The sequence below is a fragment of the Trachypithecus francoisi genome, unplaced genomic scaffold, assembly GCF_009764315.1.
Source record: "Trachypithecus francoisi isolate TF-2019V2 unplaced genomic scaffold, Tfra_2.0 Lachesis_group12, whole genome shotgun sequence".
Taxonomy (NCBI): Eukaryota; Metazoa; Chordata; class Mammalia; order Primates; family Cercopithecidae; genus Trachypithecus; species Trachypithecus francoisi.
The window spans coordinates 20,625-38,033 of NW_022681457.1; the positions used below are offsets into that span (position 1 = coordinate 20,625).

The 17,409-nt window shown below is 50.6% G+C and overlaps 1 protein-coding gene across 3 annotated transcripts; it reads left to right on the forward strand.

Moving 5' to 3' along the window:
• Nucleotides 1–421: 421 nt before the first annotated feature.
• Nucleotides 422–16,930, forward strand: CEACAM19 (CEA cell adhesion molecule 19). 3 transcript variants are annotated; one of them, XM_033223599.1, is made up of 9 exons: nucleotides 422–1,079; nucleotides 4,215–4,454; nucleotides 5,058–5,426; nucleotides 8,627–8,777; nucleotides 11,176–11,259; nucleotides 12,578–12,624; nucleotides 13,504–13,586; nucleotides 15,149–15,202; nucleotides 16,009–16,930. In XM_033223599.1, the coding sequence occupies exons 2-9, from the start codon at nucleotides 4,400–4,402 to the stop codon at nucleotides 16,060–16,062; spliced, it is 897 nt and encodes a 298-aa protein (XP_033079490.1). In that variant the 5' UTR covers nucleotides 422–1,079; nucleotides 4,215–4,399; the 3' UTR covers nucleotides 16,063–16,930. The 3 variants fall into 3 exon arrangements, with proteins under 3 accessions (XP_033079490.1, XP_033079493.1, XP_033079492.1); XM_033223602.1 differs by lacking the exon at nucleotides 11,176–11,259; XM_033223601.1 differs by lacking the exon at nucleotides 422–1,079 and having other exon boundaries at nucleotides 3,916–4,454.
• Nucleotides 16,931–17,409: the final 479 nt, after the last annotated feature.

Here is a 17,409-nt window from a genome sequence, read left to right on the forward strand (position 1 = left end):
CCACCGGAAAATCCAGAATAGCTGGCTGTGCTTAATCCATGCCTGAAAATAACTGCTGGGTTTGCAGCAACCTCTCTCCAGGAGACAGACCAAGGAAACTACAAAACTGCAGGAAGGATTGAATGGCCGGGCACGGTGGCTCATGCCTGTTACCCCAACACTTTGGGAGGCCGAGGTGGGTGGATCACCTGAGGTCAGGAGTTCCAGACCAGCCTGGCCAGCATGGTGAAACCTCGTCTCTACTAGAAATACAAAAATAAGCCGGGCATGGTGGTGTGCGCCTATAGTCCCAGCTACTAGGGAGGCTGAGGCAGGAGAATCGCTTGAACCCAGGAGGTGGAGGTTGCAGTGAGCTGAGATCGTGCCACTGCACTCCAGCCTGGGGGAGAGAGCGAGAATTTGTCTCAAAAAAAAAAAAGGATTGAAGGTGGATGCTGAGGGTACTCTGACCCCATGAACCCAGCATGAAATCTTCCTGGCATTAAGGAACATTGAGGCTGTGGAGGATTGGAAATCCCTCCAGGGAAAACACACTTCTCTTCAGCAGGGTCACGAGGGGTGGGGGCAATGTGGGAGATGGGCAAGTCCAAAGACAAGGTCAACAACAATAATAATAACAATGACAGGCATTTGTTGCTTATTTGCCGGGCCTCTTGCATCCAGTTCTCCCAACATCCCTGTGAGGTGGTGATGCTTATCCCCATTGTCCAGCAGAGGAAACTGAGGCCCAGAGAGGTGAAGTCATTTGCCACAAAATCCCCCAGCCAAATGGTAGTAGAACCAGGTTTTCAGCCAGACTCACTAGCTCATGGCAGAGCTGCCCTGGAGTCTGCAGCCATTCAGTCTATAGCCGGGCCGCTCCATCCTTCAAGGCAGTTCAACGTCAAGATTCCTGATCTGCCTCAACCTGAGGCCTCTAGAAGATACCATCACCCCCGACAAGCTGAAGACGTGTGTCTGTCCGGAACACTCAGACACACACAAAGTGCTATGGATATGCCACACCCCGACCTAGCTGTCTCTTCCCGATGGACCTCACCGGGTACAAATGCCTGGCACCGCCTGCCTCAGCTCCCAAGGTCAGCTCTCGCTCCCGAACAGAACTTTCTAAGATGATGATGAAAAAAACGTTCTCTGTCTGTGCAGTTCAATGGAGTAGCCACTGATCACATGAGGCTAGTGAGCACTTGAAAGTGGCTAGTTTGAGGAACTGCATTTTTTAATGCAGTTAATTTTAATTACTTTGAATATATATACACACATATATACATTTATATATACATATACACATATATACACTTTTACATATATATATATATTCAATCAATTTTTTTTTTTTTTGGAGATGGAGTCTTGCTCTGTTGCCCAGGCTGGAGTGCAGTGGCACAATCTCCCCTCACTATAACCTCCACCTGTTGGGTTCAAGTGATTCTCCTGCCTCAGCCTCCCAAGTAGCTGGAATTACAGGCGTGCGCCACCACGGCCAGCTAATGTTTGTATTTTTTAGTGGAGACAGGGTTTCATCCTGTTGCCCAGACTGGTCTCAAACTCCTGGCCTCAAGTGATCTGCCTGCCTCTGCCTTCCAAAGTGCTAGGATTACAGGCATGAGCCACCACACCTGGCCTATTCAATATTTTTTTTTGAGACAGAGTCTCACTCTGTCACCCAGGCTGAAGTGCAGTGTCATGATCAAAGTTCACTGCAGCTTCGACCTCCCAGGCTCAGCGATCCTCCTGCCTCAGCCTTCTGAGTAACTGGAACTACAGTTGAAAGCCACCAAGCTTACCTAATTTTTTAAATTTCTTTGTCTGTAAAGATGTCCTACTATGTTGCCCAACCTGGTCTCAAATTCCTGGGCTCAAGAAATCTTCCCACCTCAGCCTCTCAGAGGGGTAGGATTACAAGTGTGAGTCACCTGTGCCTGGCCTAAGTTTATATGTAAATAGCCACATATAACTAATAGCTGTGATATTAAACAGCACAACACTAGACCCTCCATCACCCAAGCTCTGTTGATCCAACCAACAGAGCATAGTTGATCTCTCCCACCTCCCAGCCTCACATACACATGCCCTACGCCCTCCTTCCTGCCTCCACTCACCCAAGATATTGCAGCCTCCTCAATATGCCTTGATGACTATCTCAGCCTCCACATCCTTGCATTGCTGTTTATGCTGCCTGGTGTACCTCGGGCTGCCTCACCCCATCATCTGCCTCATTTCTACTCTTACTCCAGGTCTCAGCTCAGATGCCCCCTCCCCCAGGAAGCCCTCCCTAGCCCTCAGGTTGAATGAGGTGTGTCTCCTTGGGTTCTCCCAGACTTCTGGGCTCCTCCATCCCAGCCCTGATCACTCTGGATCATAATTGTGTGAGAGGGGTCTGCCCCCCACACCCTACAGGACTGTGTGCCCTACTGTGGACAGAGGGCAGAGCAGAGATGGTCTCAATCATCACTGTGTCACCAACATCACCCAGCACCCACGACTGGGCCCTGGGAGTGTGTGCTGGAATGAATGGAGACTGCTTTTTATAAACTAGGCTAGGCCAGGTGTGGTGAGTCACATCTGTAATCCCAATACTTTGGGAGGCAAAGGTGGGAGGACCACTTGAGCCCAGGAGTTCAACACCAGCCTGGGGCAACATAGCGAGATCCCATCTCTACAAAACATAAAAAAATTAGCCAGGGATGGTAGCACACAACTGTGGTCCCAGCTACTCAGGAGGCTGAGATGGGAGGATTGCTTGAGCCCAGGAGTTGGAGGCTGCAGTGAGCAATGATCATGCCACTATACTCCAGCCTGGGCAACAGAGTGAGACCCTGTCTTAAAAAAAAAAAAAAGAGTAATACACTTGGAGTAAACATGATCCAGAAAAGTACAAAACATACACTCTGGGGCTAGGTGAGGTGGCTCGTGCCTGTACTCCTAGCACTTTTGGAGGCGAGGCAGGAGGATCATCTGAGATCAGGAATGGCCAGCCTGGCCAACATGGCGAAACCCCATCTCTACTAAAAATACAAAAATTAGTCAGGCATGGTGACGCATGCCTGTAATCCCAGCTACTCAGCAGGCTGAGGCAGAAGAATCACTTGAACCTGGGAGGTTGCAGTGAACTAAGATTGTGCCACTGTACTCCAGCCTGGGCAACAGAGCGTCTCAAAAAAAAAAAAACACACACACCCTTAAAAACTACAAAATAATGTTCATGAATGGAAAGACAGAGCAAGACTCTGTCTCAAGAGAAAAAAAAAAAACAAAACAGGCCAAGCACGGTGGCTCACGCCTGTAATCCCAGCACTTTGGAAGGCTGAGGTGGGCAGATCACCTGAGGTCAGGAGTTGAAGACCAGCCTGACCAACATGGAGAAACCCCGTCTCTACTAAAAATACAAAATTAGCTGGGCGTGGTGGTGCATGCCTGTAATCCCAGGTACTCGGGAGGCTGAGGTGGGAGGATCACTTGAACCCTGGTGGCAGAGGTTGCGGTGAACCGAGATTACGCCATTGCACTCCAGTCTGGGCAACAAGACAAAACTCCATCTCAAAATAAAATAAAATTAAATTTAAAAGCCACTAGGCTAACAGCTTTTTTTTTTTTTTTTTTTTTTGAGACAATGTCTCGCTCTGTCACCCAGGCTGGCGTGCAGTGGCGCCGTCTCGGCTCCCTGCAACCCCTTGCCTCCCAGGTTCAAGTGATTCTCCTGCCTCAGCCTACACAGTTGCTGGGATTACAGGTGCCCACCACCACGCCTGACTAATTTTTGTATTTTTAGTAGAGACAAGGTTTCATCATGTTGGCCAGGCTGGTCTCAAACTCCTCACTTTATGATCTACCCAACTTGGCCTCCCAAAGGGCTGGGATTACAGGCGTGAGCCACCGCACCTGGCCTGTCTCAGAGCCTTCAAGTGAGTCAGTCACAGGTGAAATCCCACCTCTGTCTATTGGCAGACTTGCGTCTTTTCCTGGGCCTCTGTTTCCACATCTGTGCAATGGGAACAGTTATTTATGGTGGCTGCTGAATGAGGTAGTGTGTGTTTGAGCAAACCCAGGGGAATTGTTCAAACAGAGGCTGCTATGACTATTGCTATAGTGACTGCTGTTGTAGTCACGCTGAGTGAGAAAAAGAGGTTGAAGAGGGTCAGGGGAGGAGTCCTGGGAAGTTCCCCAGTCACCCTGAAAAACTGGTTCAACCTCTGTCTGTGCTTCCATCCCAGGGAGTATAGGTGGAGCCTCCAGAGCCCATGGACAGGGCAGGCGGGGGCTGGGCCAGCCTCAGCAGTGTCTCTAAGGCACCCTGGGATCCCCACTGAGCTGGCCTACTTCAGACAGCCAGGGCCCACCCCTCTGGCCCCCTTAGTGTCCAGCTCGTGGCCCCTTGGCATTTCCGCAAGAAGCCAAGATGGAGATTCCCATGGGGACCCAGGGCTGCTTCTCAAAGAGCCTTCTGCTCTCAGGTAAGGAGGAAATAGACCCTAAAGGCCGAGGGGAGAAATGGGGACTCAGCCCAGAGATTGAAGTTTCCTCTTAGAAGTCAGGGAAGATTACCTGAGAATATGAAATTAGAGTGAGATGGGGGAGGAGCAACAGAATCACAGCCTCATTACCATTTTATCTATGGAATTTTCTATAATGTTAGGACCATGAAGTCAGGAATTTATGTGTGTTTGGTTCCCTGCTATATCTCCAGTGTCTAGAAATTGAAGGAAGTTTAGATGTATTATATATAGTTGGTATTATGGCTTATATATTACATATGCCTGTAAGTATTGGTTGAATAAATGAATGAATGAATTCAGAGAGTCCATGTGTTTAGAAGCAGGCCACACAGCATCTCAAGGTAGAAAAACCTCTGGATCAATAGGATGGCAAATCTGGTATCCATGCCTGGGTTCCCACACCTGCACCCAGGGCAGACATCACTAATCAATCCCAGCATTGTTTCCAATGAGCAGCACTCAAAGTCCTTGCTCCCCGCTGAAGATCTCTATCTAGAGAGGAGCATGCCATGGTCCCTGGCAACACCCCTGATCTCAGCCCTTCCCTATAACTTCCCACAGCCTCAATCCTGGTCCTCCGGATGCTCCAAGGCTCCCAGGCAGCCCTCCACATCCAGAAGATTCCAGAGCAGCCTCAAAAGAACCAGGACCTTCTCCTGTCAGTCCAGGGTGTCCCAGACACCTTCCAGGACTTCAATTGGTACCTGGGGGAGGAGATGTATGGAGGCACGAGGCTATTTACCTACATCCCTGGGATACAACGGCCCCAGAGGGATGGCAGTGCCATGGGACAGCGAGACATCGTGGGCTTCCCCAATGGTTCTATGCTGCTGCGCCGCGCCCAGCCTACAGACAGTGGCACCTACCAAGTAGCCGTTACCATCAACTCTGAATGGACTATGAAGGCCAAGACTGAGGTCCAGGTAGCTGGTAAGTGTTAGGGTCTGGGGATGAGATGAGGAAACTAATGAGCCCTGAGCAGCTTCCATGCACCAGGTGCTGTGCAAACACTATTTCATTTGGTCCTCTCATTCATTCATTTGACACATATTGAGCGTCTACTGTGTACCAGTCCCCAGAGATAGTCTTTAACCCTCACATGCATTAACTAATAAAATATCTATGAAATGCCTGCCTTGTGCCTGACACTGGAAAATGTACCATCTTGTTTACCAAGGCGAGTATTTACTGATGAATCCACTCGGAGCAAAGTGTGAGGGACAGGGTGGTGGACAATAATGACAGCTGGCATTTCTTGGGTGCTTGTGAAGAGCCAGGCACCATCTTAAACCTTTTCCCTAAAGCATAGTTTCTCAGCTTCAGCACTACTGATGTTTAGTATTGGACAGTTCTTCCCAATAGAGGGTTTGTGTGTTGCAGAGATTTCAGCAGCACCCCTGGCCTCTACTCACTGGGTACCAGTAGCACCTTCCTAGTCGTGACAACCAACAATGTCTTCAGATATTGCCAAATGTCTCCACCCTGGGATAAGAATCACCCCTGGTTGAGAACCACTACCCTATATTTACTCATTTTTACCTTAAAACAACTGCATGAGGTGGGTGCCATTATTGTCTCCATTTTACAGATTGAAAAATGGAGGCACGCAGTGGTTATGACTTGCTGAGTAAAGACTATGAATCAGAATGATGTGACATGGGAAGGGGGGTCATCAGGGAGACCTCACTCAAGAAGTGACCTTAGAGGAGAGACCAGAAGAAGGTGATCGAGGGAGGGAGGTGCTGTGGCCCCTTGGCATTTCCACAGGACGCAGATCCCCCCAGAATTCGTATGTTCAAATCCTAACCCCCAAGATGATGGTATTAAAAGGTGGGGCTTGGGCCCGGCATGGTGGCTCATACCTGCAATCCCAGCATTTTGAGAGGCTGAAGTGGGTGGATCACCTGAGCTCAGGAGTTCGAGATCAGCCTGGCCAACATGGTGAAACCCTGTCTCTACCAAAAAATACAAAGATTAGCTGGGCGTGGTGGCAGGTGCCTGTAATGCCAGCCACTTGGGAGGCTGAGGCAGGAGAATCACTTGAACCTGGGAGGCAGAGGTTGCAGTGAACCAAGATCATGCCACTGTACTCCAGCCTGGGCAACAGAGCAAGACTCCATCTCAAAAAATAAAAAAGTGGGGCTTGTGGGAGGTGATTAGATCATGAGGGTAGAGCACTTGTAAATAGATTGTATGCTTTTTAAAAAAAAAAAAAAAACACACAAGATTGTGGAGACAGGGTCTTACTGGTATTGCTCAGGCTGGTCTCAAACTCCTGGCCTCAAGCAATCCTTCCACTTTGGCCTCCCAGTCCTGGGATTACAAGAGTAAGCCATCATGCCCAGTCTCAGCTCACTGTAACCTCCACCTCCCGGGCTCAGGCAATCCTCCCACCTCAGCTTCCCATGTAGCTGGGACTGTAGGCGCGTGCCATCACACCCGGCTAAATTTTTTTATTTATTGGTAGAGACTGGGTTTCGCCATGTTGCCCAGGCTGGTCTCCAACTCCTGAGCTCAGGTGATCCATCCACCTCGACCTCCCAAAGTGCTGGGATTACAGGCGTGAGCCACCACTCCTGGCCCCTAGTTAAATTTTAAAATGGGTTTTGGACAGTGGATAGAAAAAATTTTAGAGAAACGGATGAAATAGGCAAAAGTTGACTCAACACATGCATTCATTTGATTACACAAATCTGCATAAAATGACACTCTAGTCCAGCTGGAGATAAAAGTCCTTACTTCACTCATGGAGCCTGAGGTGGCTTCTCCCCACATTTCCGGGGCTCCCAGGTCACAGGTGCCCCTTTTGGAAGCTGCACAGCATGGTCATTAGGGAGTTCAGGTGGCCTGGGTATGATCCCAGCACTGCACTTATCGTGAGCCATAAGGCAAGGCAATTTACTGTTCTGTGCCTCAGTTTCCTTATCTGTAAAATGGCATAGAGTTTCTTTGTTGGATCATTGAGAGAACAGTGTGTGTGTGTGTGTGTGTGTGTGTGTGTGTGTATTTCAAACTTCATAACAACCCTAAGAGCTAGGTATTCGTATTATCCTCATTTCACAGACGAACCAAGTCTGTGTAATTTGCCCAAGGTCACACAGCCAGTAGGCAGCATTAGGATCTCGTAGTCTATGAGCTTAGCTGCCAAGAAGGGTTGGGATAGAACAGATGTCCAGTTTGAGAGTAAAGCTGGGAGGTCAGAGGATAAGAGCCAGGTAGGCGTGGTCTTAATTCTGGCAAGTCCAACTTAAGAATCCTCCGAGTCCCCTACATCTCCTGCAAAACACAGCCCAGAACCTCATCCTTCTGCTGAAAGGATTCAGGTATCATCAACTGAGGTGAGAAAAAGCAAAGCAGATTGGGTCTGGGCTCGATGGCTCATGTCTGTAATTCCAACACTTTGGGAGGACAAGGCAGGAGAACTGCTTGAGTCCAGGAATTTGAGACCAGCCTGAGTAATTTAGTGACATCTCTTCTTTACAAAAACTTTTAAAATTAGCCGGGAGTGGTGGTGTGTGCCTGTAGTCCCAGCTACTTGGGAGACTGAGGTGGGAGGATGGCTTAAGCCCAGGAATTAGAGGCTGCAGTGATACACGATCATGACATTGCACTCCAGTCTGGGCAACAGAGTGAGATGCTGTTTCAAAAAAGAAAAAAAATAAAATCAGCTGGATGGGGTAGGGTTAGGGAGCTTGTCAGCAAACAGATTTTGGATGTGCTGAGGATCATATGAAACCCTAGGGAACCGGTGACATTGAGATAGGGGAGAGCTGAGGAGTTCCATCTGGGACATGTTGAAAATTTTTTTAATAGAGATAGGGTCTCACTATGTTGCCCAGGCTGGTCTCGAACTCCTGGGCTCAAGTGATCCTCCCACCTCAGCCTCCCAAATTGCTGAGATTACAGGCATGAGCAACGCGCCCAGCCCGCTGGGACATATTGGATTTTATGTGCCACCCAGATGGTTGGATGCTCAGATCTGAAAAGCAGGAGAAAGCTCTGGGCTGGAAATAGGAAACTACCCCTCAGTTCTCCAGGCAGTCACTGATACAGTCGGTAGGGGATTGGGGGAACCCTCAGGAGACATCGCACAGTCCCCCCTCTCTCTCTTTATTTCTCTCATCCCTCAGAAAAGAATAAGGAACTGCCCAGTACACACCTGCCCACCAACGCTGGGATCCTGGCAGCCACCATCATTGGATCTCTTGCTGCTGGGGCCCTTCTCATCAGCTGCATTGCCTATCTCCTGGTGACAAGGAACTGGAAGGGCCAGAGCCACAGGTACAGGGTCCCCAGATGTCCCTCTCCTGTCTCCTCCCACTGTCTTCTCAAACCCCGTGGATTCTTCCACAAGTCACATCATCCGGCTCATACACAATCTCATCAAATCTTGGAACTCTTGGGGTGAAAAGGATCTTTCTATCCTGTGTTAAACAGAATTCTGCATTGCAAGGGACAGGAAACCTATTCGTAAACTGACTTACCAAAAACAAGGAATTTTAGACAGGGTCTCGCTCTGTCACCCAGGCTGGAGTGCAGTGGTGCAGTCACGACTCACTGCAGCCTCGACCTCCCTGGGCTCAGGTGATTCTTTCACCTCAGCCTCCCAGGTAGCTGAGACTACAGGTGTGCATCACCAGGCCTGGCTAATTTTTTTATTTTTGTAGAGATGGGATTTTGCCCAGGCTGGTCTCGAACTCCTGGGCTCAAGTGATCCTCCAGCCTTGGCCTCCCAAAGTGCTGAGTGGGAAACTGTTCCCTGTTTCCTGTTCCCTGCCCAAAAACAAGGAATTGTTTAATACTACATAACTTATTAACTTCAGGTAGGGCTGCATCCAGGGGCTCAATGTTCTCAAGTGACTCCTTTATATACTCCTCAACTCTGTATTTTTCTTCGGTGGCTTCATTCTCAGGCAGGCTCTCCTCTGTTGCGACAAGATCACTCCCAAAGGGCAGGCTCATACTCCACCGTTTTAGCCATTCCTAGCAAGGAGACAACCTTGTTCCTGGTAGTTCCAACAAAAGCCCCAAGTCTACCTCTCATTGGCTTAACTCAGATCACATGAATTTTCATGACCCAATCACTGTGGCCAGGGGTTGGTGGCCAGGGAAAGCCCTGATTGGCCAAACTTGGGCTATTTGTGCAGCCCCAGAGCCTGGGATAGATCCAACTCCGTTTAATCAAATGAATTGAGAGTGTAGACCAGCTCTCCAAAGGAAAACTGGATGCTATTGTCAAAGAAGGGGAGTGGACAGTGGTAGGCAAAGCTATCAGATGCCACCTACCTCTGTGTGGGGAGAGAGAGAGAGATGGGGTCCTGTTTCCCCCAGGGAGAGTCTATTTGTGAAAAATTCCTTTCTTATGACATCAGCGTCTTCAGAACTTTGTCTCTTGAAATTGATTCTGAACTGATTGTAGATAAGATGTCTAATTTTTCTGCCACTCACCAGTTCCTAGAATTTGAAAGCAGCAATTTTGTCTCCTTTCTTAATTGTGCCATGGATTCTTTTTTCTTCTTCTTCTTCTTTTTTTTTTGAGACAGTCTTGCCACAGTGCAGTGGAGCAATCTCGGCTCACTGCAATCTCTGCCTCCGGGGCTCAAGCAATTTAGTGCCTCAGCCTCCTAAGTAGCTGGGACTACAGGCGTGCACCACAACACCCGGCTAATTTTTTTGTATTTTAGTAGAGATGGGGTTTCACCATGTTGCCCTGAGTGGTCTCAAACTCCTAATCTCAGGCAATCCACCGGCCTCGGCCTCCCAAAGTACTGGAATTACAGGCGTGAGCCATTGTGCCTGGTCTATTTCTTTTTTCTTTTTTAGAGAGACAGGGTCTTGCTCTATCACCCAGGCTGGAGTGCAGTGGCGTGATCATAGTTTACTACAGCCTCAGACTCCTGGGCTCAAGTGATCCTCCCACCTCAGCCTCCTGGGTAACTGGGACCACAGGCCTGTGCTACCACACCTGGCTAATTATCTGTATTATTATTTTTTGTAGAGATGGGGTCTTGCTATGTTGCCCAAGTTGACCTCAAACTCCTGGCCTTAAACGATCCTTCCGCCTCAGCCTCCCAAAATGCTCGAATTACAGGTGTGCACCACCATGCCTAGCTTATTTTTTACTTTTTGTAAAAATAAGATCTCCCTGTGTTGCCCTGGCTGGTCTTGAATTGCTGGGCTCAAGCCATCCTCCCATCTCAGCCCCCGAAGTAGCTGGGACTACAGGAATGCACCATTTCCAAGCTTGCTTTCTTCTTGTTTTGCTCTTGTCGCCCAGGCTGGAATCCAGTGGCGCAATCTCAGCTCACTGCAACCTCCGCTTCACAGGTTCAAGCGATTATGCTGCCTCAGCTTCCTGAGTAGCTGGAATTACAGGCACCCACCACATCGCCTGGCTAATTTTTGTATTTTTAGTAGAGACAGGGTTTCACCATGTTGGCCAGGATGGTCTCAAATCCTGACCTCAGGTGATCTGCCCACCTTGGCCTCCCAAAGTGCTGGGATTACAGGTGTGAGCCCCTGCGCCCAGTCAATTATTATTTTTTGTACTCAAAACCGCACACACACCTTCCACCACCTCCCTCTCTCTCCATTTTCCTTCATAGGGAAGGAATGTTGCTCTCTGATATTCTACTGTCAGTGCTTTACTCCAATTTTCTTCCCCTCTCTTCCCCCCTAGACTGCCTGCTCCAGGGGGCCAGGGATCTCTGTCCATCTTGTGCTCCGCTGTGTCCCCAGTGCCTTCAGTGACGCCCAGCACATGGTTGGTGCTTGTAAATACTTATTTGGTGAATTAACAAACTCGCTATAGTGGTGTCAAGAGTACTTTTGTTTCATACTCAAAGTCTTGCTCTATTGCCCAGGTTGGGGTACAGTGGTGCTATCATAGCTCACTGTAGCCTCGACCTCCCTGGTTCAAACTATCCTCCCACCCCGAGTCTCCCAAGTAGCTGGGACCCCAGGTGCGGACCACCATGCCTGGCTAATTTTTGTAGAGACGGAATCTCACTTTGTGGGTCAGGCAGGTCTCAAACTCCTGGCCTCAAAAAATTCTCCTGCCTTGGTCTCCCAGTGTGCTGGGTGTATAGTCATGAGCCACTTCACTTGGTTCCAGTGTACTTTTTAAATTAAGGGTATTTAGGACGGGTGCAGTGGCTCATGCCTGTAATCCCAGTATTTTGGGGGGCCAAGGCGGGTGGATCACTTGAGGTCAGGAGTTCGAGACCAACCTGAGGAACATGGTGAAAACCTGCTCTACTAACAATACAAAATTATCCGAGCAGGGGCCGGGTGTGGTGCCTCACGCACTTTGGGAGGCCAAGGCAGGCTGATCATGAGGTCAGGAGATCGAGACCATCCTGGCTGACACGGTGAAACCCTGTCTCTACTAAAAATACAAAAATTAGCCGGGCGTGGTGGCGGGTGCCTGTAGTCCCAGCTACTAGGGAGGCTGAGGCAGGAGAATGGCGTGAACCCGGGAGGTGGAGCTTGCAGTGAGCCGAGATCGCACCACTATACTCCAGCCTGGGCAACAGAGCGAGACTCCGTCTCAAAAAAAAAAAAAAAATTAGCCGAACATTGTGGCACACACCTGTAATCCCAGCTACTTGGAAGGCAGAGGCAGGAGAATCCCTTGAACCTAGGAGGCGGAGGTTGCAGTGAGCTGACATCACGCCATTGCACTCCAGCCTGGGCGACAGAACGAGACTCTGTCTCAAAAATAAAAATAAAAATAAAAATAAAAAATAAATAAGGGTATTCAAATGAATCAATGTAAAGAGAAACATTAAGGAAAGCTAAGACAGGTGGATGGAACAGGACCATGTAGGTGATCTCTGTAAATGGTGATGTTTGGGGAACGTTGCTCATTGGCATGAGGTGGTGGCTAGGGAAACTGAGGGACTGCGGATGGGGATTATGGAATAAGAGTCTGGGATAGTTCAGGCCTCATCCTAGCTCACTCTGAAGGAGAGACCATGTGGCTTTCAGGGGCCTGGTGGGATTTCCAGCCTCTCTAAGTCTCTCTCCACCCACCCAAGTGTCTCTCTATCCTAATATCAATTCCCTCCATGTGTCCCCAGGATGGCAACCACAGAGAAGCCAGAATTGGGCCCTGCTCATGATGCTGGTAAGGCAAGAGCCCCAGATCTCACTACCTAGCCCTCTTCTCAACTCCTCCCTTCTCCCCCATAGCCACAAGCCCCCTTATTCTCCCTCACTCAGGGGCCTCCCAATGCACATGCCCAAGACCTCCCTGGGGCCCCCTGAACTCCACCCACATAATCTGAGCACATCGGCACCACCCTAAACCTGCTTTCTCTCTTCTTCTCAGTGGCTGGCACCCCCATCCCGTCATGCGAGTGGATCCCATCCACCCCCACAGGCCACTACCAGCCTCCTAGACCCCCCCACATCCAGCTCCTCACTGATCTCCCAGCCTCCAGACACCTCCAACCCATCCAGGGACAAGATCTTTCTAAACTTCTGATCCTGTTACTCCTCTGCTCAAAGGCCCTCCATGGCTCCCCTGTGCCCTTGAGAACCTTAACATGATTCTCAAGGCCCTTCACAAGACAGATCAAACATCGTTTCTGAAACACAGCTGGCTCTCTCACCAGACCTCTGCATTCACCCTCTCCTGCCTTAGCTTCACTCTTACTTCTCTCTACTATCTGAGGTGCCCCCTCCAGGAAGCCCTCACTGAGGGCTAGGCTGCTTAGACACCCCCTCTTGGGCTCCCACCCACCCCCAGTCCCCCCACTCCAGCCCTAAACACTCCAGGTTGTCACTCTGGAGACTGGTCTGTGTTCCCCACTGGCCTGTGAATCCCGGAAGGGCAGGCCCGGGACTGTCATGGTCACCACTGTGTCCCCAGCACTGGGTTTGGCTAGAAGAAGAGTTTGCACAAATGTTAGTTGAATAAATAAATAAATGAATGTCAACAGGCAGCCAGAGTGGCCTGTGGGGCCCATCTGTGAGCGGGTACCTCCCCTGTCCCCTGTTTCAGGTGACAACATCTATGAAGTGATGCCCTCTCCGGTCCTCCTGGTGTCGCCCATCAGTGACACGAGGCCCATAAACCCAGTCCGGGTGAGTCCTGTCCCCAGCCTCTCCCCTGAAGCCAGTGCTAACAGGCGCCTCCCCTCTGAGCTGGCCGTGGTCCTCTGGCCCACCTTGACACCAAGTCTGGGAATCTCAACTCTCTGTATATTGTTCCCTGTTTTTAAAAATCCTAAGGAAAAGAGACTGGAAGGAAACAGCACAACAGAAGCAGCATTTGTCTCTGGGGTGTGGAGGGTGGTGGGTGGGTTTTATCTTCTTTTCTTTTATACTTGTCTGTGTTTTCTGCACTGAGCAGCTACTCCCTTTATAATGGGGAGGTTTTATATATATAATGAAAAGTTTATAAAAATGAATTACTTAGGCTGTGCACGGTGGCTCACGCCTATAATTCTAGCACTTTGGGAGGGCAAGGTGGGTGGATCACCTGAGGTCAGGAGTTTGAGACCAGCCTGGCCAACATGGCGAAACCCCATCTCTACTAAAAATGCAAAAATTAGCCAGGTGTGATGGTGCATGCCTGTAATTGCAGCTACTTGGGAGGCTGAGGAAGGAGAATCACTTGAATCCAGGAGGTGGAGGTTGCAGTGAGCCGAGGTCATGCCACTGCACTCCAGCCTGCGTGACAGGAGTGAGACTCCGTCCCAAAAAAAAAAAAAAAAAAGAGGTTATTAGATTAAATAAAAAGAAAAACTTAGCTGGGCATGATGACTCAAGCCTGTAAATCCCAACACTTTGGGAGACCAAGGTGGGAGAATTACTTGAGGCCGGGAATTTGAGACCAGCCTGGGGAACATAGCGAGACCCCATCTCTACAAAAATTTAGCTAGGCATGGTGGTGTGCACCTATAGTCCCAGCTACCAGGGAGGCTGAGGAGGGAGGATCACTTGAGCCCAGGAGTTTGAGGCTGCAGTGAGCCATGATTGCACCACTGCACTCTGGCCTGGGTGACAGAGCAAGATCCTGTCTTTTTCTAAAAAAGCGAAAAATAAGAGAAGCTTAAAACACTAAGGCTAGGCTGGGCGCGGTGACTCAAGCCTGTAATCCCGGCACTTTGGGAGGCCGAGACGGGCGGATCACGAGGTCAGGAGATCGAGACCATCCTGGCTAACCTGGTGAAACCCCGTCTCTACTAAAATAATACAAAAAACTAGCCGGGCAAGGTGGCTGGCGCCTGTAGTCCCAGCTACTCAGGAGGCTGAGGCAGGAGAATGGCGTGAACTCAGGAGGCACAGCTTGCAGTGAGCTGAGATCCGGCCACTGCACTCCAGTCCGGGCGACAGAGCGAGACTCCGTCTCAAAAAAAAAAAAAAAAAACACTAAGGCTAAGAGCTTAGAACCAGAGGTGTTGACAGGGGTAGACTGAGAGTTAACAGAGTGGTTGACGGGATACCACACAAAGCTGGGGCCCAGTGCCCAGTTGTCAGAGGAGAACGCTGAGGTGCAGGGAAGCTAATCCCCTCTGCACAGGGGCCTCGCAATCTGGGAGGGGTAATGGGGACTTGGAATCTGAGAGTGTCCCAGAACCAAAGGTCAAAGATTAGAGGGTGGGGGTGCCGAGCGCCCACTCACCTGTGTCCTTTCCTTGTAGCCCCTGCCCACACCCCCACCCCTACAGGCAGGGCCAGAGAACCACCAGTACCAGGTATGGAGCTGGGAGCTGGGAGGGGTGGTGGGGATCCTATGGATCCAGGAGCCCCGAAGCCTGGGTGGGGAGGGGTCAAGACAACCGAAACTGGGGGCTCTCCTCCCCTCATCCCCACAAGCCTCATGGTCTCAGCTCTCGGAGAAGCCCAAACCGCCTCCCTGAGAGACCCTGGCAAATCTCTTTTCCTCCCAAGGCTGTGATTTCCTTCTTTGCAAAAGGGATCCAAAACCTTGAATTTGCACTGGAGGAACAAGGCCCTGAGAGGGACAGGGGATTGCCCAGGGTCACACAGCCAGTCGGGTCCCCAGTGAAACCCCACTGCAGGGCTCAGTCCTTCTCCATCCCCTCCTGTCTGCTGTCTGTCCCTGTAGCTCTGTCTCTCTCTGAGTGGCCTACATATGTCTGTGTGTCTGTCTTCCCCTTTCTTGGACTCTCTCTCTCTCTCTCTAATTTCTCTGGCTGTGTCCTTTTCAATCTCTCTGTCTTTCTCTGTTTCCAATTTGTTCATGCTGCCTTGTCTAAGATGCATCTCTTTACAAATCTTTGTTTCTCTGCATCTCTGTCTCTCTCTCCATTCTCTGTCTCTCCTGCCTCTTTGTCTCTGTCACTGTGTCCACCTCATTTCCTGGCTCTTCCAGGACCTCTTTTCTCTGCGTCTCACTCTCTTTCCACCTTGCTCTTCCATTCTTTCTGTGGGTTTCTCCCCATCTCACTCTGTCTCTCATCCTCTGTCCCTCTCTGTCTCCCCAAGACTCTCACCCTCCACCCAGTCATAATTCTGTTCTCTCTCCCCGCCCAAGCAGGACCTGCTAAACCCCGACCCTGCCCCCTACTGCCAGCTGGTGCCAACCTCCTGATGAGTCCTGGCTCAGGCCAGCCGGGGAGAAGACAAGGCCCAAGGCCCCAGCCCTCCTCTGGGAGCCTCACACCTGAGACCAGCAGGACGAGGCCATGGGGAGCTGTGGGGCCGATGAGGTGGACTCGGCCAAGGACTCAGCAGCACATGGGGCAGGTGTCCTGGCAGGGGGATGGGAGACTGTAACAGGTCTGGGTCCCTGTACAGCCCCTGAATGCATGCCTGCCTTCAGTCTGTTCCCTCAAGCAAGCTGGCCTGGGCCATGTGCCTGTGAAAATCAGGCTCTGGCCCCTTTCCATGCCAAAGTCCTCCAAGATCTGGATATCTGGGGACAAGGGGGTGGCCTCAGGCCTGCCTCCCAGGCAGTTGGCTGGGCTCCCAACTGTCTGTCCTCAATGCCCTACCCCAACTCCACCAGTGACCCTGAGTCTCTTCCCCTGGGGACAAGGCAGACACCCCGCCATGCAGGCCTCAGGTGGCAGAGAGGCCCAGCCTCACAGGCCTGTGGCCCCACACGCCAGTCCCAGCAAGGTGACCACGGCTGCCGGACCCCTTCCCTGTTCAGGCAGGCCCAGCCCCTCTCAGAAATTGCTGCCAGCTGCTGGCCTTGGCCCCACCCTGAATCTCACCGAGTCCCTCTGGGCAGCAGCTCCCTTCTCCACCCCGCCCCAGCCCCGGTCCCAAATGTGGTCTCACCTTGTCCTCCCCTCCCCCAATCTATGCATTCATTCAGCAATAAATGAGCCTTTGCTGTATGCCAGACCCAGTTCTAGACTCTTGCAGCCTTGATAGAAAGTAAAACAAAAACTCCTACTTTCCCAGAGGGTCGCTCTGGCAGGGGAGAGAATCAGGAAATAAAATAATAAATGTGTGCTGTCTGTCAGATGGGGATAAGTGTATTGGGGAAATGGAGGGGAGTTGAGAGTATTGGGGGACTGAGATTTTTAATTAGAAAGGGCAGAGAGGTCCTCACTGAGAAGGTGACAAATGAGCAAAGACTTGAAGGAGGGGAAGAAGGGAGGCTTGTGGGGCTCTGGAGGAAGCGCATTCCAGGCAGCTAGAATAGCAAGTGCAAAGGCCCCGGGGCAGGAGCATGCCTGGCACATTCAAGGAGCAGCAAGGCGGCTGGGCACGGTGGCTCACGCCTGTAATCCCAGCACTTTGGGAAGCCAAGGCAGGCAGGTCACTTGAGGTCAAGGGTTCAAGACCAGCCTGGCCAACATGGTGAAATCCCATCTCTATTAAAAATATAAAAATTAGCCGGGCATGATGGTGGGCGCCTGTAATCCTAGCAACTGGGGAGGCTGAGGCAGGAAAATTGCTTAAACCCGGAAGGCGGAGTTTGCAG

Excerpts from the sequence above, each read along its gene's own strand:
- CEACAM19 (XM_033223599.1), top strand. The coding sequence starts at position 4,400 with ATGGAGATTCCCATGGGGACCCAGGGCTGCTTCTCAAAGAGCCTTCTG. Across the intron at positions 11,260-12,577 it reads TCAGTGACGCCCAGCACATG|GATGGCAACCACAGAGAAGC; the intron begins GTTGGTGCTTGT and ends ATGTGTCCCCAG. Across the intron at positions 15,203-16,008 it reads CAGAGAACCACCAGTACCAG|GACCTGCTAAACCCCGACCC; the intron begins GTATGGAGCTGG and ends CCGCCCAAGCAG.